This window comes from Netta rufina (assembly GCF_964035555.1).
Source record: "Netta rufina genome assembly, chromosome: Z".
Classification (NCBI taxonomy): domain Eukaryota; kingdom Metazoa; phylum Chordata; class Aves; order Anseriformes; family Anatidae; genus Netta; species Netta rufina.
Genome location: NC_140126.1, coordinates 8,724,337 through 8,750,451, shown reverse-complemented (window position 1 = coordinate 8,750,451; position 26,115 = coordinate 8,724,337). Strand labels below are relative to the sequence as shown.

The 26,115-nt window shown below is 35.8% G+C and overlaps 1 protein-coding gene across 1 annotated transcript in view; it reads right to left on the bottom strand.

Annotated features, from left to right (window-relative positions):
• Window positions 1-26,115, bottom strand: part of SPEF2 (sperm flagellar 2) — a gene marked incomplete at both ends in the record, with an annotated part of 65,548 nt that overhangs the window by 27,649 nt on the left and 11,784 nt on the right. The window contains 13 exons of the mRNA XM_084304765.1: window positions 746-885; window positions 1,898-2,055; window positions 2,870-2,978; window positions 4,669-4,925; window positions 6,726-6,829; window positions 11,108-11,238; window positions 11,740-11,959; window positions 15,911-16,079; window positions 17,862-18,049; window positions 19,211-19,399; window positions 23,751-23,967; window positions 24,902-24,981; window positions 25,660-25,800. Coding sequence (XP_084160891.1) covers window positions 746-885; window positions 1,898-2,055; window positions 2,870-2,978; window positions 4,669-4,925; window positions 6,726-6,829; window positions 11,108-11,238; window positions 11,740-11,959; window positions 15,911-16,079; window positions 17,862-18,049; window positions 19,211-19,399; window positions 23,751-23,967; window positions 24,902-24,981; window positions 25,660-25,800 — 2,103 coding nt within the window. The remainder of the gene's footprint in view (window positions 1-745; window positions 886-1,897; window positions 2,056-2,869; window positions 2,979-4,668; window positions 4,926-6,725; window positions 6,830-11,107; window positions 11,239-11,739; window positions 11,960-15,910; window positions 16,080-17,861; window positions 18,050-19,210; window positions 19,400-23,750; window positions 23,968-24,901; window positions 24,982-25,659; window positions 25,801-26,115) is intronic.

Here is a 26,115-nt window from a genome sequence, read left to right as displayed (position 1 = left end):
TTATCAGCAGTCCTGGCTATTCAGCGAGATCCCAGCTGACTGAAGTCTAGCAAATATGATGCCCATTGACAAGAATGGCCAGAAGGAGGACCTAGGGAACTACAGGCCTGTCAGTCTGTCCTTGGTGCTGGGGAAGGATACAGAGCAGATCATCTTGAGCGCCATCTCACGGCACACACAGGACAACCAGCACAGGATTAAGCCCAGTCAGCTTTTTGTGAAAAGCAAGTCTTGCTCAACAGCCTTGGCCTCCTTCTATGACAAGGTGATGCACTCAGTGAATGAGGGAAAGGCTCAAGGTTGATTTTGTCTGTTGAGACTTTAGTAAAGCTTTTGACACTGTTTTACACAGCATTGTCCTGGAGAAACTGGCTGGTCATGGCTTAGATGTCTGTATGCTTTGCTAGGTAAAAAATTGTCTGGGTGGCCAGGCCCAAGGAGTAGTGGTGAATGGAGCTAAATCCATCTGGGGGTCACAAGTGGTGTCCCCCAGTGCTTAGTACTGGGGCCAATTCTCTTCACTACTTTTATCTATGATCTGGACAAGGGGATCAAGTGCACCCTCAGTAAGTTTGCAGATGACACGAAGTTTGGTGGGAGTGCTGATGTACTTGAGGATAGGAAGGGTCTACAGAGGGACCTTGATAGTCTGGATTGATGGGCCAACACCAACTGTATTTGTTCACTGTTTTATTCACTGTTTTTTCCAACCTAAATGATTCTATGGTTCTATGAATTAATGTACCTTGGGAAGTGGTTCATCTACATAAATCCATTCATCTGATCCTGGTTCAATTGGTGGTGCTGTCACAGGAATAGAAGGAACCAAATCTTGAGATGTAACTGGTAAAGGCTTTTTTCCTGGTAATTTTTCTTGAGCAGAACCTTGTATAAGAACATAGAATTAGTACATTCAAATGTATTTTAAGTAAACAAAGATATCTACGCTACGTCTATGCTGAAAATAATGAAACAGATTCAATGTTTCATTGTTAGGCATTTTTCATCAACATATATACTGATCAAACCAGTGATTCCATAGTTGTTATAACATCTCCTTCCAGTTAGGTTGCGTTTTGCAGGATTGATACTTTTCTAAAACCATCACTGTGAGAGAAACAAGAAGATAAAGATTTTGTGTGATTTTACAAAATACTTTACCAGGTAAACCAAGGTCAGTGGGTGTTGATATAATTCTGAGGTTCGTTATAACTATCATTATTTCAAGGATTCCCTGCTTAATTAAAGCACAGTTGTAAGCAGTTATGGTTTCCATGTGAGACTTGGGAAAGAATAATGTGGTGCAAGACACATATAGACTATCTTCTAAAAATCCTCAAGATATGAAAGTGGTTATTCAAAAGTCTGCCAATTCTGTTTTATTTGATACATATTTTCCCTTGGGTATTTTTTTTTCCCTTTTTATTTTTAAATGATTCTGTCCTTTGGGGTGATTAAGAGGAAACATGCAATAAGATGCACCAAAAGAAATGTTAATAACACTGCAAGTTATTCATATTTTTAAGCTGCTGATGATATTATGCCACATGGTAAAGATGCTAGCCGTAATACTTTAACTCAGAAGAAAGGACTGACTTTAGTAATCCGTTACCTCAGTGAATTTAAATATACCCAATTGACAGTTTATTTTAAACATATTAAAACCTTTTCTCAAATTACCTTTGCAACTATGTAAAATCAGTCTCTCTGAAACAGGGTAGCAGAAAAATTCAGAGTTCCAGGGCAGTTATCACTAACTCATAAATCTCCAAAGTCTTGCAGGGACAGTGAAAATTGGTAGTGTTTCCATATATTTGTATATATTAATCATTAGTATTAATTATAAAGAACAAAGTCTTTTTAATTAAATGTAAAAAGTAGGAACAAAATAACTTACTTCTATTCTGGTTTTTGGCAATTTCTCCCATTAGAATTTCCTTTACTGCTTTGCACACAAGACTTTCTTCTGTCTCTGCATTGACTTTCACTAGAATATTCTGATGGACTGAAAACCAGTTCTCTAATTTTGGCCATGTGTCTAGAAAGCCTGAAATTCTACAAAAATCATATTAAAATTTTTTAAATCTAACTACTGAAATAACTGCAGGAAAAGAAAACATTTTCCCAAAACTAATAAACAAAAGAAAGATCACAACATCTAATCCAATACTAAAGGAAATTCAGCAAATACTTTTTGAAAATATTTAAATGTCCATCCACATCAACCCTTCATTTTCAGCATCAGAAAATTTTCAAGTTATCTAGTTTTATATATTTGTTACTCTTTCTTGTCACAATGTAAGCATATGTTTTCTTCTATCACAACAAAAAACAATAATAATCAATAATCTAGTAGTCTAAAATAGTAGTATCATACATTTAGACAAAAAACTTGGTGTTCTTGATTTTGCTCTCTATGCAAAATAAAACAAATAGTAATTGTATAAAACACACAAAACTAATTTATTCTTTATTACTGTAAAAGCAGAAGATACCATTTCAAAAATTCTGTAACTCAAGCCATTTCACTCAAGGGCAATCACATTATATATGACATTTCTCTGATGTATGTATGCATACATAGATATGTAAGTATATGTATGTATGGTTCAGTCAATATATATCTGGAAAGGAAATTCTCCTTATAAAAATACCTTGGAAAAGCAAAACATATGAATTCTTATCTTTTAGGATTATTTGTGTCATGCCAAGAATCCACTAGCTCTTTAAGCTCCACATCAGATAAACTCATAAGTAAAATCCTAACATGAGGCATATCAGTACAATCATGGATCACATATGAAGTTCAGATTAATTACATGCCTAAAAATATGGTTCAAGTAACTTTTTTGTACTTCAAGCAACATACCTATGTAGCACCTGGTCCCTTACTAAGTCAATCTTCTCTTCAAGGATTTCAGCATCTGAATTTTGATTGTTGTCCTTCTGTTCCATTTGAGATGACTTTGATTTATGTGCTGTGTGGAAAACAGCATATATGAACATATGTTGAAAAAGGTAATTATACAAGTAGTGGTTGGCCTCAAATAAGATAATTATTAAAAGAAAGATTTTAGCTTTCCTTCATTTTACAGTTCTTCATCTAAAAACTGGGTGCCAGCTTCCTAAAAGAAAAGAAGGGTCAGATCTGAGTAAGGACCTGGAGTCAGTGCCTTCCCTCCTTTTCTGTTTAAATGCAGTCCGTGATAATGCTAATATTTCCTGATGGATACTTTGCAGTCATAGAAATCTCCAGTTGTAGAGATGGGATAGTCTCATGGACAGACTACTTCAGGCTTAACTATTCTTACAGTTAGAAGCTGTTTTCCCAGTCTAATCTGAATCTTCCTTGAAGTAACTACTCCTTTCCACAACAGCAATAGACAGATAAACTATTGCACCTGAGGACAAGGTATCCTCTTTCTCCAAGTCTTCTCGAGATTAAAAAACACTTTAATCAACTAATTTGACACTTTTAAAAAAAAACTTTATGATGTTTTTTATTGTTCCTAGGACTCTTTCTATCAACACATGACATCTTAAGAAATAAATTATTTTGGGATTATTGAGACTATATCATGTATTATCAAATTTTCAAAGTGTTTTGGCACACAAGGTCTTAAAATTAACACAAATGTTAAGTGCCTATACATTTATCTTGACTGCATTGTTAGCAAAACCTCTAACAATTTTGCCTCATTCTCATCCCACCTCTCCTTTCTTTTCTTTAACAAAAGTTAAATGCTGTTAAATTCAAGCCAAGTGCTATGAAACTGCTGCAGTAAAAACAATAAAGAATCTCCCTACAATTTGGACAATACAGGATGTACTTGTGAAAAGAACTCATGTTTTGCCAAGATGAATAAGAGCAATGAAAAGTATGTGGCTTGGAATTGAAACAGCCCTCAAAAGGCCTTTGATGCCTTTGTCATTTCTGGTCAAAATCACCTACTTACAGGTGTTCACTGACTAACTAACATATGACAAATGCAGTGTTCAATAGGGAATGAATGTTGGCACATCCCAGAGAAAGAAAGTTAGCTCATCCCTTTGTCTCTTTCCAAATGTGTCTCTTGGAGAAAAATACTATTTACACATACTCATTTAGAATGAGTCATATTTCTGCATTTGACGTAAGTTGTGTTTTTCTCAACTGCTGTTTTATGTGATAGCTAACACTAGCCACTGCACTACATCAGCTCTAGTGAGATTTCAGAACAAATAAAACCAAGGATATACACATGTACTTGCACACTTCTAATGTGCTTTTGACTGAAACACATATAAGTGATACTGTGAGATATAAAGAAATTGTGCAATAATGCTATTTCGCTCCAATGAACACGATGTAAGGGTAAACCTGGAAATATAAGCTAAATTTATAAAGTCATGTACTTCTAGACAAATAAACAGAGAACAGCCAAAGTTAGAAAAGGACTTACATATGGAGAGGAAAACTGAAAGGAAATGCTAAAAAATGTAATTTCATAATTATCTGAAAAATTAAAAATAATATATAATTTTGTATCCTAATTGCACTAATCAAATTGCCATTACATTGCAAAGTATTCAAAATTTAGTAGTTTCAATATTATAACAACCTTTATATTCCCCTTAAATCAGAATCTGCTTGTCATTTAACTTTGTAAAGGGTGGTTGGAAACTTACACTTCAAGCTAGCCATACGTTTCAGTACTGTCGTGTCTGAAATATCCAATAATACCGAAACATCAAATGCAGGTAAGGAAACAGGAGGCTTGTTAGGGGCTCTGGGATCTGTAACAAGGGAGAGCTTTCCAGGGTTCATATCTTCTGCTTCTGCTTCATCTGGATCAACCCCTATATATGCTTTTTCAAATAGCTTTGCCTGATTAATTGTCATTGGAAATCCATCCAGAATCCATCCCATCTCCGGCGGTGTTTGGCTATGGGCAAATAAAGAATCAGGATTATACAGTGAATTGACAGCATAATATTAACACCTAAAGAACAGCTTGTCCTAGCAGTCTTTCATTCCGAATTCAGTGTATGCAATACCCTCATGAACACAGAATATGACTACTGTATTTGTGAAACAACGGATTTTATACCAGGAAATTAAGTCAAGTATAGCTAAAAGTGATAAACAAAACAACGTCTGAGCAGAGTCCCACAAGGCTCAGTACTAGGGCCAGTTCTCTTTAATATCTTTATCAATGATCTGGACGAGGGGATCGAGTGCACCCTCAGTAAGTTTGCAGACGACACCAAGATAGGTGTGTGTGTCAATCTGCTCGAGGGTAGGAAAGCTCTGCAGGAGGATCTGGATAGGCTGCACCGATGGGCTGAGGCCAACTGCATGAAGTTCAACAAGGCCAAGTGCCAGGTCCTGCACCTGGGGCAGAACAACCCCAAGCAGAGCTACAGGCTGGGAGATGACTGGTTGGAGAGCTGCCTGGCAGAGAAGGACCTGGGAGTATTGGTTGATAGTTGGCTGAATATGAGCCAGCAGTGTGCTCAGGTGGCCAAGAAGGCCAACAGCATCCTGGCTTGTATAAGAAGCAGTGTGGCCAGCAGGGCTAGGGAAGTGATTGTCCCCCTGTACTCAGCTCTGGTGAGGCCACACCTTGAGTACTGTGTTCAGTTTTGGGCCCTTCACTACAAGAAGGACATCGAGGTGCTTGAGAGAGTCCAGAGAAGGGCAACGAAGCTGGTGAGGGGTCTGGAGAACAAGTCGTACGAGGGAGCTGGGATTGTTCAGCCTAGAGAAAAGGAGGCTCAGGGGCAACCGTAAGCTCTCTACAGGTAGCTTAAAGAAGGCTGTAGTGAGGTGGGGGTTGGTCTGTTCTCCCACGTGCCTGGTGACAGGATGAGGGAGAATAGTCTAGAGTTACTCCTGGGGAGGTTTAGGTTGGATTTTAGGAAGAACGTCTTTGCGGAAAGGGTTATTAGGCATTGGAATGGGCTGCCCAGGGAAGTGGTTCAGTCACCATCCCTGGAGGTCTTTAAAAGACGTTTAGATGTAGAGCTCAGTGATATGGTTTAGTGGAGGACTGGTTAGTGTTAGGTCAGAGGTTGGACTCGGTGATCTTGGGGGTCTCTTCCAAAATAGATGATTCTGTGATTCTGTGATCTGTCTTGAAGTTTTCAAGAACAACTTCTATACAAACTATTATCAGAGATGTAATTTCACTGTTTTCTTGAGGTGCTAACTTTTGCACTAAAGAAATAAATAGTAAAATCTGTTTCATAACATAAAGTTCCAATGGGAGTAATACAACTTACATGATATTCATATGAGAACTGAAGTGCTAATTGCTTATCAGGAGAGTAGACAATTTTCTGTCATGTAAGAATATAAAAAAATAAGTAACTTAACGGCCAAAGTATGAATGTTTGGATTATGTATTTCACATAAAAGCTAGAAGAAAAAACACTAGAACATTGTGAATAATTTCCAACTGATAAACAAAATACAGACATTAGTTATATTTAATGTCTATGTGATAGATGATTATTTTTTTACTTGCTGTCAGTGGTGCACAATAATGTCTGTGTAATTTAGGGCTAGATTCTACTGCTTTAAAATGAGGATTAACTAACTGCACTAATTAGCTCCACTTTCCCAGCAGAATACTCTAACGTTCCAGTAATGCACGGAATAAAGAGAAATGGCTGACTATGGCTCTACAAACTGGATAATTACACTCTCTATAACTGAGGAAAAAAGCTACACAATTTCATACTTAATAGCTTCCAACAGGATGGCAACTAGTAATTCATCAGGAATACTTTTTCCTTTCTTCAACAATTTCTGTGATGCAGCACCAAGTTGGGCACGTACAGATAGCTGTGGAAGAGTGCAGTTAGAAGAACATGTAAGATTCAAGTGCTCAGAATGCCCATGACACTGACAGTTAAAAAGAACTATTCTACTTTACATAGATTCTACTTTACATACTTTACTTCTATGTTCTCCATATATTTATTTACATTTATTGTGTTATTTATTAATCTTTATTGTGCTATTTATTTATATTTAATGTTTATTTTATTATCTATGTTTATTATCTATTTAGGAGAAATAGTTTAAAATTATGTAAAAAGACCTAATATAACTGAAATATCACTGAACAACATTACATCCATGAAAATGCCAGACAGAAATGAGGTTGAGAAATAAAGGATAATGAAAGCCAAAAGATTAAAAAATCAAGTGTACAAGTTATTCTGATTTAACTGTGCAATAATTCTGACTCGTGTCCAAGGTCACTCTGGTTTTCTCTACTCTAAATCCATTGATGATTTCATTTCTGATAGCCTGAAAGTAGCCTCAAACTGAAGTTTCCTATAGCAGCATTTAATTTTTTTAGTTCTATAGGAACCTTCCTAGTTTTTGAAGTACTCTTCAGCTCAACCAGTAAAGTCAAATAGATCACTGGAGAATTAAGTATTTATGAAAATAAAGAAAAGAAACCTTATCATGGGATGAATTATCTGCTTAGCACCATCAAGATAAGGAATACATTTCTGCTAACTCAGAAATGAAGAGGAAGTACCATATCTTACATAAATGTGAAATTAAACATTTCTGTAAAATTCTAGCTGCATGTACAACTCTACCCAACATACACAGGAATAGATTTTTATAAGATGTCTTTCTAAATTTCATACAGAAAATGCTTGCAGTAAGGTGAACAAATAAATGCAGGATGATGAAATGGTGTCACCATTCTGTACTTTAATAAGATTTTAACTAAGATATCTTTATATAGTAGCAGATAAAATCAAACTACAAACCTTGGACAGGTCACTCTGGCTGTTGTCTGGTTCAGTTTCTTGACTAGATGAATCATTTTTGATAGGACAATTACCTAAAATAGGTACATTATAAAGTTTGACAGTTTTACTTCTATAATATTTCTTACTGCAGATAAATAATAAAAGGTATGTGAAATCATCAGAAACATAGAATCATTGCATAATTCAGGTTGGAAGCAACCTCCAGAGGTCACATAGTTCAACTTTATGGTTAAAGCATCATCAGCTGAAAGGTCAGACCAGGTTGCTCAGGTTTTTACTTTGTCTCAAAAACATCCAATGATGGAGACTACCTCTCCAAACAATCTGTTTCAATATATTCATGGAGAAAAGATATTTTCTTGTGTCTGGTGGAAAAGGGAAAGAAGAAGGATTTTTACAGATATCTCCACAGCAAAATGAAGACTACGGAAAACATGATCCACCTGCTGAAAGAGACTTTCAAAATGCTGAGGTACTTAAAGCCTTCTCTCTCTCAGCCTTTAACAGTAAAACTTGTTTTCAGGAATCCCAGTCCCCTGAGATTAGCAGGAACGTCTGCAGCAAGGAGTACTGCCCAGTGTAGAAGGTCAGGTGCAAGACCATTTAAGGAACACGAATGTGTGTGTAAGTCCATAGGACCTGATGAAATGAATCCAGGGGTCCTGACGAAACTGGAGGACAAAGATGCTAATTTTATATATGGGCCACTTGTTGGATAAGGAATTGGCTAGTTGGCTGCACTAAAAGAGTTGTGGTCAATGTCTCAATGTCCATGTGAAGACCAGTGATGAGTGGTGTTCCTGAGGGGTCAGTATTGGGACTAGTATTATTTAACATCTTTGTCAGAGTGATTGAGTGCACTCTCATCAGGTCTTCAGATGACACAAATCTTTGTGGTGCAGTCAACACGCTGGAGGGAAGAGATACCATCCAGAGGGACCTGGACAGGCTGGAAAGGTGAGCCTGTGCAGACCTCATGGAGTTCAGCAAGGCCAAGTGCAAAGTCCTGCATCTGGACTGGAGCAATCCAAAGCACAAACGCAGGCTGGGAGGAGAATGCATGGAGAGCAGGTCCAAGGAGAAGGACCTGGGGGTACTGGTTGATGAGAAGCTCAACATGAGATGCCAATGTGCATTTGCAGTCTAGAAAGCCAACCATATCCCAGGCTGCATCAAAAGAAACATGGCCAGCACATTGAGGGAGGTGGTCGAGGGAGGTGATTCTCCCCCTCTATTCTCCTTTTGTGAGACCCCACCTAGAGTGCTACTTTCAGATCCCCTACACAAGAAGGACACGGATGTATTCGTACAAGTCCAGAGGAAGGCCATGAAGATGATCAAAGGACTGGAGAACCTCTTGTACAAAGACAGGCTGAGAGAGATAGGGTTACTTAGCCTAGAGAGAAGAAGGCTCAGGGAGACATTACAGTGGCCTTCCAGTACTTAAAGGGGACCTACAGGAAAGCTGGAGAGGGGTTCTTTGTCAGGGAGTGGAGTGATAGGACAAGGGGTAATTGTTTTAAACTAAAAGATGTTTTGTTTAGATTAGATAGAAGGAAGCAATCCTTTCCTGAGGGTGGTGAGGTACTGAAACAGGTTGCCCAGTGAAGCTGGGGATGCCCTATACCTGTAAGCATTCAAAGCCAGGTTGACCAGGGCTTTGGGAACTTGATCTAGTGAAAAGTATTCCTGCCCATGCCAGGGTAGTTGGAACTAGATGGTCTTTAAGGTCCTTTCCAAACTAAACCGCTCTATGATTCTGTATCTCAAGTGGTCGAGGTTGCCATTCAGAGGGACCTTGATGGGCTGGAGAAAAGGGCTGTCAACAATCTCATGAAGTTCAGAAAAGGGAAATGCAAAGTCCTGTACTTGTATATGGGAAGAAAAGTCTCGTGCATCAGTTTAAACTGGGGGCCAACTGTCTTGAAAGCAGCTGTGCAGAGAAGAAGCCTTGGAAGGCAACAAGCTGACTGTGAGTCAGCCATGTACACTTGCAGCAAAGAAGGCTGACAGCATCTTAGACTGTGTTAAAAATGTTGCCATCAGGTCAAAGGCAGTGGTACTTGAGCTCTACTCAGCCCTGGTTAGGCTGTATCTGGAATGCTGTGTCCAGTACAAGAATGACCTGGATATACTGGAGGAGGTCAAGCAAAATGCCATAAGAATTATTAAGGTCCCAGAATATCTGACGTACAAGGAGAGTCTGAGAAAGCTGGGATTGTTCAGCCTGGGGAGAGAAGGCCTGAGGAGAATCTTGTCAATGCTCATAAATACCTGATGGGGGGAAGTAAAGACCAAGTCAGAAACTTCTCAGTGATGCCAAATAAAAGAATACAAACTGAAACACAAGAAATTCCATTTAAACAATAAAATCTTAACACTAAAGGTTATGGAACATAGGAACATGTTGCTCAGTGAGGTTGTGGAGTTTACTTCCTTAGAGATGTCCAAAGCCCAACTGGACACGGTCATGGACAACCTGCAATAGTGACCCTGCTTTAAGGAGAAACACTGGACTATGTGACTTCCAGAGGTCCCTTCCACCCTCAACACCTTCCTTTGGAAGTTGTTTTTAAGACAAAGCTCTCATCCTGGACTTTGTCTGTGGTACATCACAGTTGTGTAACAACCACATCAGCACTCTGTATTCTATCTCTGATTCTGACCCTGATACACATCTGTGGTCTTGAGTGTCTGATTTGACTCAAGACTTATTTTCATCAGCAGACTTATCACCAGACTAAGGTTCACACTGTCTCTGGACCTGATCCTGACCCTGACTATAGTCAATATCCTCACTTTTTGTTGGCAAAGTGTTGGCCCTGCCTAACTTATTATTGTCTTAATCTCCTAGCTCACCCGCCCTTGTGGAGCAGCCTGCACTTGCTGCTTTCAGACACTACAAATGTGTGGAAACAGTAACTTCGTAATAGAAACTATGGTGAAAACTCAGACATGGATAACAGAAAGGCTAACTGCATTTAAATCTAATAAGATAAGAGTTAAATTACAATAAATTATAATTAAATAATATATATACACACATACACACCTTCGGTTTCATTGATAAATGTTTCTGTTAGAACTTCCAGTAGTGATGATTTTGACATGTTCATCTTGACCTTTTATCAATTAAGAAAAGAAATTATGAGAAAGGAAACTACACATTACAGAAAACCAAACCTGTGAATTGAATATGTCTTGAAGTCTTCTAAGTCAAAACTTAGAACTAAGTAAGAAATTGAAACAATATGCTTTTTTTCCTTATACGTGTCACTCTCTTTTCCCTGTCGTACCCAAAATGAAAATTAATAAAAATGCTTACCTCATTTTGTTTCACGGAACTCTCTGCTTCCTGTGAAATTAAGCTGTGTTCACTTTTCATTTCATTTTTAAGAAAAGCTTGGATGGCCTCCTGAACCAGAGTATCAATAGATAGTACCTGAATATTGCAAACTAATATAAGAAAAAATAAGATAGTTTTACAGTTTGAGCTGATCACACATAGACACAGACCACTATTGAAATTAAATTAATTCTGAGAAGACATGCAAAAGCCTAGTACATGCAAAGCAACGTATAGTTCCTTTTGTTTGGGCTTTTGATGTAAGTTGTTACCACTGTCTTTGCTCTGTGACCACTATACAGCATATAACCACAATCATACAGATGTCTGCTAGTCTCTTCCATAGAAAAAATCCTCAGAGAATTCAAAATCATTTTTAAATTCTCAAGAAATGCAGAAGTAATACTACTTTATGAAAGCTCATGTGTTTTTATCTTATTTTGGAAGATAATGAATGAATGACTTGCAAGGATCTCCTAGAAAATATGGATGCATGTGTGTTTCAAGGATAAGTAACGCAAGGATTTGCCCAAACAAATGTCATTCTAAGAGTTGGATTTAAAAACAATTAAGTATTTTAAAGAAATTTAAGCTAAAAAAAAAAAATCTACCTTTTTCAAGAAACTTTACACAGGTAGTTTTTCCACTAAAAAGTTTTCCCAAAATGCATCCCTTAATAGGAAAAGAAGGAAATACAGGTAATGAAGATTTGGGTTTTGGAGGATAGAAGATCTCCATCAGTCTACGAAGCACATGACCCAATATGTTATTATTATGAGGAGGTTTGTTTTCACTGTTATCTTCAGTTGGACACCATTCCCCTGTCATACTCTGTATAAATGACAAATTATGAGACAATTTGTCAATATGCCTTGTCTTGCATCTTTCTATATATGCCATTACATAAACAAATATACAATAACCAAATCTGAACAGTACTTAAAAATAAAATATTTTTAGAATAGAGCCTTGTTAAAATCAATAACTGTCATTATCTCTAACCATTTATTAATATTCACTAATAATTAGTTGAGAGACAAGTACTCCTACAATCATTTTTACAGATTGCTAGATTCATTTTTTAAATCCCAAAAACATGAAAAGTCATTTCACCGATATGACAGAATGAATCAGTAGCATATTTGTGAAATATTATCCTATCATTCAGCGTTCTAAAAAATGGGTAACATTATTGCCCAGTATCACAATGAGATCTTTGAAAATTCAGAAAAAGATTTCAAATACAGTTATCTGCCTAATATGCAGTCAACAGACAAAAAAACACCTGCCAAACCCTAATACTCCCCACTCCCACACCCCCGATGAATTACATTAATCAGAAAAGAAAGGAAATACTGAGTAGAAAATTCCAGTTAATCTGCACTGAGATTAATATAAATTTATCAGTGGTATGAGTTACAAGCATACAGCTTAATGAGGCTGTCTCTTACTGACAATTGCACTGGGAGAAAGATGAGAATGGAAGGATATAGTCAGAAGAACTGAATATATTTTTTGCTGCTGTATTATTGCATCTTATAAGGCTAGGAAAGTAACAATGAAGTACATGTGAAGTTTATGCTATAATAAGCTAAAAGAGGACATTCTAGTATGCAGGATAATACTAGTCTTATTTCACTTATTATTTAACTGGAGGGTAATAAACAGCTGTCTGGAAGATATGTGGACTAGTAATATTCCCAATTAGATTTTGGCTTGTCATCTTATTTGGGGTTCACACTAAAGGGCTGTAAGGCACAGTCAAAAGTTTCAGTAAGGAAATTTCAACACAGAAAAAAATGAGGGAAAATAATGTTCACAATGAGGGTGGTTAAGCACAGGAGTAGGTTGCACAGAGAGCCTGTGGAATTTCCATCCTTGGAAATATTTGAAAGCTGACCAGCCAAGGCACTGAGCAACCTTATCTGATTTAGAAGTTGAACCTGCTTTGAGCAAAGAGGTTAAACTAAATGATGACCATATCCCTTCCAATGTAAACTATTGTATCATTCTATAAATTAAATATTTAATTACATCACCTAGTTTCATTCAAAGTTCTACTGAAATACAAAGTTTTAAATTCATGTTCTAGGTTGGTTTTGTTTTTGTTTTGTTTTGTTTTTCCTGACTTTACTATTTACTTTAGGGCTGGAGCACCTCTCCTATGAAGGAAGGCTGAGAGAGCTGGGAATGTTCAGCCTGGACAAGAGAAGGCTCTGGAGAGTCCTTACTGAGGCCTTTCAGTACTCAAAGGGGTCTTATCAAAAGGAAGGAGAAGGGCTCTTTACTCAGGTACATAAATATAGGACAAGAGAAGTCTTAAAAGAGGATAGATTTAGATTAGACATTAGGAAGCAGATCTTCACTGTAAGGGTAGTGAGGCACTGGAATGGATTGCCCAGAGAAGCTGTGGATGCCCATCCCTGGAGGTGCTAAAGACCATGTTGGATGGGGCCCTGGGCAACCTGATTTACTGGGTGACATCCCTGCCTATGGCAGGGGGGTTGGAGTTACATGATCTCTAAGGATCCTTCCAACCCATGCCATTCTATGATTTATGATTCTATTATAAATTATATATTGCCATAGCATACTTTCTAGTAACAGAACTAGATCAGCGTTGACTTTGAACATATATGCATTAGATAAAATAACACCATATAATTTATTATTACTATAAATGAAAATGTGACTTTTTAACCAGTAAAAACAACAAAAAATATTTTTGAGTTGCATAATATCCACTCTCTGACCTATCCCAGAGAATGTATTTTTTAATATGTAGTGGAAAAGATATGCTTAAAAAAATAAAATCCTTGTTCTATCTGAATCATTCTCCTTTAAAATTGTGAGAAAAGATATTATCAACTATTTTAAATTCTATCAAACCTGTAGAAAAAATGAATTCCAAATGGAATGGGTTTCTTATTTGAAGTAATCACCTTTCAAATTTCTTGTCTTTTTCTTTCCAATCTAAAAGATTGCTAGACTGAATTTGTCTTTGTTAAAGTAGCTTACATGTTAGAAACAAGGCTTCAGGTATCAGGCCAGAGTTATATGACTGCCAGTCAACGCCCTCAATGATAACTGCAAATTATTTGATATTTTGGACAGTGCCTACTGTTACGTTTAGTTTGGGGGATTTTATTAACTTATGAAGTGATTAGCCACAACTGATCATGTGATAGTTTCCAAATATTTTCAAGCTCAGTCTAATATAGAATGTACAACATACTGATAGTGCTTTATTTTGTTCTTTTATTTTATCATATGTTTCTTTTAGTCAGCATTCTTAATATAAACTTATTGTTTTTGAGAGATGCCAAGTTGCCTGTGCCACGCTTTTTCCTCTGTGATGAAGAAAATCAGCATAAATTTTACCAGAATGCCCTGCCAATACACTTTTGTTTAGATGAAATACTCTGAAGGAATTAACTGTTCACTTAGGTTTTCAGGTGACATAAGTATGTATTGGTGTCAACAATTTTACACAAGTTATGTTGTATCAGCTTTTGATGAACACTCATTCAGTAAGGCATAAGACTGGAAAAAAAAATGTGAATGTGCATTTGAAACAGGTTGGTAGTGAGAAAAATGCTTTAAATTAAATGTTTAAATGTTCACTTTCTTCAGTGCCCCTATATCGAAAGAAGACTACTGAGACTCTGTAATACAAAAAATATTGACTAAAAAAGTTCATTTTTCATTAATGTTCCCCAGTAACTTTTTCCTCCCTATCTGTCCTGTATGTCCTCCCTTTCGATCTTCAGTATTTGCTTTTTTTTTTTCCACCTAAAGAGAATGATCGTGAATTTCATTACATGGGTGGATATGGCCTGAACAAGGAACTTACAAATAAATTAATCAGAAAAGCACATATTAAGATTGAAAACAAAATAAACTGAACTGCAAGACCTTCCCCACAAACTCCTAAAAAGCATTTAGACTCGTTGTACCAATTTGTTCAGGAGATGGGTAAAAGCACATGTATATTATGGTTATAATTTCCCAGCCAGTCAAAGACAGGCTACTTATAATGATTTTGACATATTATAGTTAAACAGAATATTTGAAAATACTGATGTGTTTTTACCCCCAAAGAAAAGCATCAGTTACATTTTAATTTGGAAAATATTGTACAATACTTTTTAATTATAACAGGGCGACATTCATTCTTCACCTTTCACTTCTGAAATTACATATTGCATCCTAAAGTTGAGGAAAAGTTTTAAGGTACCTTGTATCCTAACAGAAGGTTAACAAAAACATCAGCCATTTATAACAATGTTTAAAAATGTTCCCATATGAAAATAAATAGATCACCCAAACCAATAAATCTTGTTAGAAAGCTTTCATTCAAAATTGCTAGAATTGCTCTTTTGTAACAGACCCTACTTCTTTTCACTTGCTTTTGCTGTCTACTTCCTCTTGAATTTTTAAATAAGGTAGCATTAACCATACTTTCACATTCCAGTTAACTAAAATTCATTGCATTCCAATTTACTTGTTGGTTCTATGAACTCAGGAGAGAAATATAATCAATGTTATAATAAGCATGAAATTATAACTGTGTTTTCAAATTGTATCAGCTGCCCAATGCTACAAACATAAAATATAGCCATGTATTTCATACAGAATCTGATGTAACACAAAGAAAATGCATATCAAATTCTGATATCAGAAACTACTGAAAGAACAAAATGTAACATCACAACAAGATGTTTATGATTATGTACAATCAGGATGTATTATATTTCATTACGTCTTATCAGTTTGATATACCTTATATTCACCATAATCTTTTTCATCTAACAGATTCATTTTATTCAGTTCTACAAGTTGTTCTGGGCTTGGTTCATTTGGCAAAGGGTGAATTGAGGCTTGCTCATATATTGGTTTTCCATTAAAAAAAAATTCCTTCCAATCACGCATCAGTTTCAATGGAATTTTGCTGCAGTAGAAAACAAACAAACAAAAAAATGGAATGAGTTCCAAGCCAAAAATTAAGAGTTAGATGTTTGAAAATAGTGGACCCAAATTTACAAGAATTACAATCATGAAATAGGGATATGCTAGACTTGGTATGGTTTATAATGTTTTCTGTAATTACTATAGCTTGTTAGGAAGAAACCATAAAAACAGTCACTGTGTGTGGTTACTTGTACATGTATGACATCAGTAGGTCCTTGTAGGTTTCAGTATCTTTGTAAGTGATTCATCACACAGTATTTGTCTGGCAGAGATGTGTGGTAACAGTTTTGCTGCAACTCTATTTCCCTGCTTCAAAATACTCTTCTCATTTGTGGCATATGGCCTCCCCTCACCAAAAATCAATACAATTTTTCCAGATTTTCTTGGAATCTAAAATTCATTCAGAATTTTATAAGTAATTAAACTCTTTTTTTTTTTTTTTTTTTTTCCCTTTCATTCAGAAAGGAACAATACTCTTACGGAACAAGATAAACTGCATATAAGTACCAAGTTATTAAGCAATTATAGTTATTGCTAAAATATAAATAGGACTCTGACATAAATGGGTGCTAAACAAACTGTATAAAAACAGCTTAAATTTGGCATATACTCAAAATGTTCTAGGATTACATCCATCTGGAGCTTTTTTTTGTTATTATTTGTTTATTAATGCTTGTAGATGAGGGCTATAACATTAAGGAAACTAAATGCATGATTCAAAAATAATTGAATACATACTGTATGCACCCTTTTCAATGAAGTGCACAGAAACACTGACAAAACCTATAGGTAGTGGCAGTAATGAAGATAAATTCTTAATATGCATATTTTGCAAAGGTATTTCAGATATCTGTACATATTGTTCATTACTCAGTAAAAGCAAACATGACACTGTCTTACTGTGGAATAAACTGTATTAGACAAGGAAATCATAACTAAACTGTGTCGAGAATGACTATTTTATCCAGTACCCACTGGGCCAAAATCTATATGATTTCCCTGAAATATAGACATACATATTTCATATGTATATGGCTTAATTATTTAGCCTACAACTACATGAAAAGGTAAGGAAGTTTTTGGCATACTTTCTAATCATGCAAGCCCCCCCCCCAGTCTAATCACTGAATACTAATGAGAGAACAACAGAGAATCCAAAGCCCTGCTCTGTGGTTTTGGAAACACTACTACATCACAGGCATGTGGAGATTGCTGCCTTTTTAGGACATTCTCAGAAGCCCTGTGGAATTGTGGCGTGTCAGATTAGGGAATCACAGCATGTAGGACCCAGACTTTGGACCAAGTTGCAATTTTCAGAACTGTCCAGGCAGGTTGATATATATTAGGAAATTCATCCTCTCTATATTACTGTTGGGAAACATTCAGCTAGTGGAGCAACCTACTGTGAGATGAGTAGCATTCAGTTTTTAACTTTTAAATGAAGGAATTTCTTCATATAAAACAGAAGTCAGTATTTCTACAAGCTGTAGAACTAGTGAATCCTTGTTTTCTAAGGATTCAAGTTGGTTGAGTTTTCAAGGAATTACACTAAGGCTTTAGCACTATTTCACCTTGTGTTACATATCAGTGAATACTCACATGAAAGGAATATCATAATTTTCTTATGTAAAGTAATTCAAGCTGTCCTGTAAGATACCTGAGGATCCACATAAGACATTACTGGTGCTTAAAGCAGAACGAATCATTAAGCCTAACAACTACCTAACACCTGTTAGTTTTGCCTGACAGCTAACATACTCACTTGTTTGTCAGTATTCGATACTCTCCTACTTTTGTTGACAAGTCAATGATTTGGTCGATCACTTCCCAACATATAGAATAATGCTTTTTATAACGAGCCTGGGCTCTTCCAACAGCATTTTTCTCATGACGTTCTCTTTCTTTGATAGTTTGTTCTTCACAATCAATTTTTTCTTGTTTTGCAAGAGCCTAGAATTTTGTTTTGAAAAGTACATCTGAGATTGCAAACCAAATTAAACTGCAGAAGTGCACTATCCTGGACTAAGAAAATTAACTTACTCATTTAAACCAATAAATGAAAACAGTCACACCAGAGCTGGAAAGACATTGAACACGGACACATACAAAAATCTAAAAACTTCTATTCATTCTGTAAGTCCAGTTTGTTTGCTTTTTAACTGCTAAAATATAACAAAAAAAATAAAAACAAAATAAAAACAAAAAAAAAAAAGGAGAAATATATCACTTCTTTCATGAAAAACAAATTAAGAATGTACTCAGTGCTTGGAGGGCAGGGAAACATGAAATGATGTTGTCTGCTCTTCCTAAGGAACAATGCAGATGCTTAGTTTCACTGAAAACTATGAGGGAATACTCTTTTACGGTATGTGACTAGCGATTTAATTCATCAGATTCTGATATACAAATAATTTGAGATTATTGATGCTGTTTGACCTTTGCAAAGGATTTCTGGTCATTGTAGAGATGTATCAGCAGTTCCTGTGACCGTGTGCTCCCTTTTGCCAAGAGTGTTCTTACAGAAGCACAGCAATCAATAGCCATGGCTGCTGATTATATAGGAGTTCAGATTTAGAGCTGTTAATTATTTCTGGCAGGAGCAAAGTAACATTCTTACTGTTACATTACGGCCTGCTGTGGGTGTAACACTTGGCAATTTCTCACAGGATTATGAATTCTTTTAATTTATTAATCTCCTCCAAGATTCAAGGTAGAAATAATGCATGCATGACTGAAATTCCTTATTATGGCATTTTTCAAAAATGGGCGTTAGCTTATTACACCTAAAGGACATGAAAAACATAATTCTTAAGGCAAGTTTTTCTGTAACTCTTCTGTCATTTTGTCTCTACAAGACTGTCTTTTGACCTCAGCATAGAGAGGTTTCCTTAAAAAGTGAAAATTATTTTGTAAGAAAAGAACAAAATGAGACTTTAAGTTGCTCAGTGATGTCCGTTATTAACTGAGCTGCAACTTTAAAGGTATTTAAAAGTGATATATTCATCATTGGATCACCCTAGAAAAAGCCTAAATTCTAACAGTTGACAATACAAATTCCACAGATAAGTACTAGAACTGCTACAATGACTCGGGGAGTAAATAATCACTTACTGCCTCACTATCAAGAGCTTTCTGGAACTCTTTCAGTCGTCTATCTTCATACTGTTTTTCCCTGTAAATTCTGTTTTGCCTTAACACTTCTTTCTCATGTCGAACATGCATGAGTTGAACAGCAATCCTCCGCTCCTGCTGAGATTGTCTCATTAGTCTGTAAATAAGTTGCTCCTCTCGGTAAGCCTCCTAAAATGTATGTACATATAAAAATTAGCATTAAGAACAGCTTATAAATTATTTCATAGACAACACATCAGTGTCTTATATGGGAAATATGAATGGAGTTATATAACATTTACTTGTTAATTTGATACACACGTCCAGAACACTTCTATTCATGAATACTACCTTTGTTAAACATACAAGAACTGTAGAACTATATAAATTAATTCTAAATATGTCTTAACAGAGATACTGAGTAAAAAATACATTTGTTCAGAATAACTCGATTTTAACCTGGATAAAGCCTGTGTGCAATGCATATTTCAAATAATTGCTTCTGAATGTAAAGATATATCCCTTCTTTGAATTACATTGGTCGTTATTTCCCTTATCTGTCCTTGTTCTCTACCAGTCCCCATTCTCAGCCATGCTCCACTGAACCCTTTGAATAAGTCTATTTTTCTACAGTTTTGAACTTCATCCTTTTTTCTCAGGATTCAGGTAAATAACACCTCCATTTAGGAGACTGGGAATAGAGGAAAGCATTCCAACCAGAGGGAAATACAAGACTTCTAGGTAACAGTTTCAGCATTCTCACTATGACAAAGCATCATGCAAAAAATACTTTACTCAATATTATAAAAAAATCATTCTGAACCATTGCTTGAAGCATGGTGAGAGCATACTGACAGTTTGCAGGCTGTGGACCGGTACTTCTCAAAGTTCTTGACAGAACATACTAATATCTTCCCACTACTGTACTTCTTTTCTGTGCTTTGTATCTACAGCTTAACCTAACCTAAAGGTTTATCCCACAGCCTTCACAGTCCAGAACTATTTCTGAGTTCTAATCAAACGCATCAACTTGCCTTTCAAGCCCTATTGCCAAATATCACTCCTAAATAAGAATATTAGAGGAAATTTCAGATTCCCTGGACTTTTGATTCAGATGCAGAAAAACTGCTATAAAATATAGGTTCAGATTTAAGGACATAAATTTGGAATTGATCTGAAGAGTTCAAATTAATTTTCCTAAGAACAGAGAAATAGGGTAAAACCAGTTAATAGCATCATTAAAAAAAAAAAAAAAAGTATCACCTCTTCTATTTTCTTTTAATGCGGTTTATTTTTCATCAGCTTTCTGTGACAAAGAGAGGGCAGAACACACTATATAAATTCACCTCTAAATGAAAATTCAAACTTTATTAAGTATAATCATGCCATTATGAAAGAAATACCAGATTCTACAAAGAAGTCTAGATCATAGTTTAGCAGTCTACAAATACCTGGAGGGAAGGGATACCATCCACAGGGACCTGGACAAGCTGGAGAGGTGGGCCTGTGTGAACCCCATGAAGTTCAGCAAGGCCAAGTGTAAGGTCCTGCGTTTGGGCTGGGGCAATCCCAAGCACAAATACAGGCTGGGCAGAGAACGCATTGAGAGAGCCCTGAGGAGACTAATAACTATTTAGCTATTTAAATAACTTATTTAACTATTTGAATTTCAATAACAATAACAATAACCTTCAAATAAATTGAAATCTTTGATGGTGATATTACAGAGAAGCCAGTATTTTTCAACAAAAGCTCATTCCATATTTTTAGGTTCTGTTTTCTTTGCAACTGGTAGAAAAACTACATTCCAATTAAATACTGGTGGCTTGAAAAGACCAAGCTGATACAAAAGTCCCTCAAAGTTTTGTTTATTTCAGCCAAAATGTGCTTTTTCCTGGCACAGTATCTCATCACAGTGTCTTATAGTTTTAACAGCAAAGAAACTATCATGTGGTCATCTCAGGCTTTAATCCCAGAGGGCTTTACCCGCACGCAAGATCATCTCCCTTCAAAGCTTATCACTAAATGAGGATCTGATTTGTAGTGTACTCTTTGTACATTATGTTTCTCTGTGCAGAATTATCATCACACATGCAACTCTAAAATGGAAAACGATGCAATATTAACAATTTTAGATGCACTTTGTATTTTCATATTCATCCTACATGTCATTTGATACACTTTGGGTAATAAAATTATCCAATAGTGCTGCCTTTTGAAGAGCAAATCTGTTCAGATGTCTTCTGTATTTATTAAAACAATGCAATAAAAGAAGGCATGTAACTTTCTGATAGCTTTTTAAATTCCACAGAGAGAAAATCTAAACACCGTTTAAAAATAATGAGTACTTAGAACAAATAATTTGTTGAAACAGTGCAGATCAAAGATTCAATTGGGATGAAACTATGTTACTGTCAAACACTTTTATTTTCTGCCTGTGAAAATCTGACTGGCATCACCACATGCTCCGCACAAAGGAGTGCCATGTAATTTTAAAGTACTTTTACTCCCAGACTCAGACTTGTACTACAGTTTGCAGTGTGCCAAGATTCAAAAATTGGAACAAGGTTCTTTTAGTAGACATTTATAGATATGGTCATGAAACACATTAATGCATTCTGAAAACATAAAATTAATTTGATTCTAGATGATCCTATGGCCTGTCTTCAAGTTTTATGTAGTACAAGCATAAAGCCTAATGACTACAGGAAAGCCATGATTTCTGCTTGCAAATCCTTTTTAGTTCCATATCTAATGCAGAGAGATACTAATTTTCAACTACTTTATATAATGTTTTCAATCCTAAATATATATTTATATATACTTATTTCATAGTTCCTTAAATCAAGCAATATGTAATTTCTCAACTCTCATAGAATTCCAACCAATAACTTCTTCCCCTGATAATTCAAAACAGAAGTGGCACTAAATAGATTCTTTTATCTGGTCAGGCTGTTGTTTTGGTCAACTGATCACTTGTCTTTCCTTCTAATCCTTGTAGTCCCTTTATTGTCCCTACACTGAAGATTATTTATTTCCTGGGAAGTTAGAGATATTATTGTTACTTTTGCCTTGCTTTGGAGCCCCACTGGAGACAGTCTGATTAGAAGAACATTATCGGCAATTCCTCCATCTCAAACTGGCAAGGTTTGTTCTGTGACTGCAGGTGGACCAGCCATCTGACCTGGATAGCCCTGGCTGGCTTTGTTGGCTTAGGGCTGCTGTCTCTACCAAACACCCCAGTAATGGCTGCTGATACCATACAGCCATCAGCTGATAGCCATGGCTATTGGAACTATTGGTCCAGGCTACTGGAGTATATGGGGCTGTAACTGCTGATGGAAGTTTTTTAATTACAGAGATTTAAGACATCTGGATGGCAAAACTTCTTCACAATCTATGCATATCAACAAGAACATTATAAAGAATCACTTTGAGTGAGAGCTCAAATACAGCATGCGTGGATGTACAGACTCTTAGTCTAAGCCACGAGAGATATCCGTACTTTCCCACAGAATACTGATCTGGGAGAAATATTGAGAAGTCATCTAATTTCTAAATGTCTACCCCAATAAATTTACATTTTCCTTAACAACTTCAAAAATCTCTCCAGACAATATATGCCAGTGCTTTAAAAAATATATATAATTAATACTTTTTCTTTTAAGAGGAGCCATGCATATTCAGTGCTGTTATTATGAAATACCTGGGGAGACAGGCTCAGCTACAGTGGGTTCAATCTACTTGATCTAAGCTAAAAACTCTAAATGCAATAACACTAAAATATAAGATAACTAGAAATTACAGAAAAACTCCACAAAGGTGTGTTTGATACCATCATTTTTTACAGAGAAGATGTGTGAAGTCAACAATCTAAGAGCTGCTTTTTAAAAAAAGTGTCTGAGGAGGAACCTGAAAAGCCTTATGCTTTCTAGACAAAAGTCAAATAGAATAACCTGCAACAACCATTTTTGGACAAAAGAGACATCCTCCCAAGACACACTTTCTATTCCATAACACTTCAAAAATCAAAGCTCTGCAAAATAAGTATTTTGCTTCTTCATACTACCCTGCACAACCATTTTAAAATTAATCCAGTCTAAATATAGTTGCAAATACACGTTTTCAACTGTCACATTTGCTGATTTTTAAGTACTACCATCTTCAGACCCAGAATGCATTTTGATAGTTTAAAGGTCACCGTTTTTTTTCATTCTTTTTGGGGAAAATAGCAGGCAGGCCTTCAACTGGTTTTTAATCACCTAAGCTCTGCTGCTTTCATTTCAGCCTTTATGATTTATACAGATGAAGTATGACATAAAAGTGGTGAGAAAGAATGCAAAACCTTCCATAATTTTCAAGGAATAATACAGAATCACACAGAATCACAGAATTACAATGCATAAAAGTTATTTTCAGAGATAAAATGTATATACTTCCCTTTCTCCCCTTCAAATTTCATTCAGCCCTCAAAAATAGTGTTACTTTGTAAGTATATATTTAGGTTACTAATTGTGCGTGGGTTATGTACTTCTCTTACCTCCTGTGCTTCATGTGCTATTAACTGTTCCACCAGCATTTTTCGTCGTCTTTTTTCTCGTTGTTCTCTAGCAAATGTATCTTCCTCCAAACGTTTTTGAATTTTTCTTATATATTCATCATCTGAATAAACATTCAATAGTTCAGGTGCTGTTTGTGCTGTGGTTTCTGGGGTTGGTACTTGCAACTTCTGTGTTTGCAATGATTCTTGTATATCACTGATTAAAAAGATCAAAATATAAAAAGTTTATCGACTTCACGGGACTTACGTTTTTTAGAGGTGTTTTCATATAGATCCCTGTGAAGTTGTATGCAAGTCTGACAAGTGCACAGAATTATCTTGGACAGCAATGTTCATGAGCATTGTGGCTACTTCTTGACACCCTTATACCCCACAATCACCACTGAGTCCAGAGAGCTCCAGACTTTACATAAGCCAACTGCCAAATAGCTCATTTGCCAATATTTAATACAGAAACCTTTCTGCAGAAAGAATTCTGCAGAAACAATAAATTAGGATTGCAGAATATTAAACTTAGTTTACTCTTTATATATAACCAGTCTGAGCACAATTTTGCAGTTATTAATCAGATGTTGCTTTCACACAGAAGTATCCAGAGCAGCATGCATGACTGCCACCTCTTCTAAATTTTGTATACATATCATTAAAGGTGACAGAATGCCTATCGCTTATTCACAAATTAACCAACATCTCCCTCTATGTGAATTGCCTATAAAGCATAATTAAGGAGAAAGGTTACTTTTCTTTGAAATGTGGTACCATGTATATACATCCACCACCTCTCTCTTCTTTTCTGCAAGTCTAACCAACAATACAGACTCAATGACTGAAATAAACATAGAAAAAGAGATACACTTTGTGCCCTCTGTTGCTGCATATATTGCAAAAAGGAGAGAGGGAAGTTTGAGCCATCCCTAACACAATTATATAAAAACTAGGTAAAAACGCTAACAGCTGGAGCTGGAATACTTGTAATGCTAACGGACATATAGACAATCACTCTAAGGAGAATCACAGTTTAAACTAAGCAAGACATTACATTTCCTTCAAATAGCTGTCTCCACAGATAGTAGGCACCTAAGGTGCCTAAGGTACTGTTTAAGCTTAACAATCTAATATCCAGATATTACCTATCAGAGACTTGGCTGTGTACTGCAGAGAGCCTTCCTGCAATAGACTTCTCAAACTTGTTAATCTCCTTGTAAGTGTCCTAAAGAAATAACATAAAATTTAATGTTTTTATCTTCACAAAGTGTCGTAAGGAAGCTTCAACTATTTTTTCACAGAGTAAATACTAGGGAATGATTTATGCTTCATGTTAGTACCACAAAAAAGTTTACACTGAAAATACATTGAGCGTCAACTACATCAAGATGAAAGGCAAGACGATTTCCTTCTTCTTTTCATTTCTATTTACTTCTTCCCTTTTTCTTATCTACACCTATGTTCACCAGACAAAATCCTAAATTTTTGCAGCTTTCCATCCTGCAAGATACAGTTTGCATAGGACTCTACTAGCTCGTATAATTCCCACTATTCAGGGATTTTGCAATAAGGTATTGTGGTCTATGTTCTGCTTTTACTAGCTTAAATTTATCCCTAATATTTATTCAAGCAACTCTGTTTGGATACTCTACATTTAAAAGTATCTATCTATTTATTTATGCAATAAGAACTTTCTCTTCCTTCAAAACAATTTTTCCTGTGTAACAAATGTTGAATCACACATATTTTGCCCAGTTCACATTGAGTCTTCTATATAATTTCACAAGTTGTATCATCAGCTTTAGATGGCACAAGTACAGTATTCCTAAGTGTAAATGCTTCCAGAAAATAATGTTTTCCCAGTTCATATAATTGCCATTAATGAAATATAGATGATAGTTACCTCTGCTTCTCTTTTCTTCTTTAGCAATTTTTGGGCTTCAATAGCTTTTATTGTGTGGTTTGGTCGTGGCTTTGGAACCTGTATAATGGCTGCTTGAATCCTGGCCATTATTTCATTTTGTCTCCTTCTTCCCATGCGATGCTGAATATTTAACATAATGTGTTCAGATACTTGAGTTGAAACAAAATATACTATGTAGACCTAATACACGATATATTTACCCATGAAGGAAATGTGATTAACCCATAAGGAAAAAAATATCTTTTAGGAAGAAAAATAAAAATAATAATAATAAAAAAAGAGTGACAGAGAGAATAGCAAATGATTATTAAAAAAAAAAAAAAAAAAAAAAAAAAGATTCATTAAAATACCATGAAAGTTGTGGATGAACACCTCCCTGGAGGTGTTCAAGATCAGGTTGGACAAAGACCTAGGCATCCTGATCTAGTGGGTGGC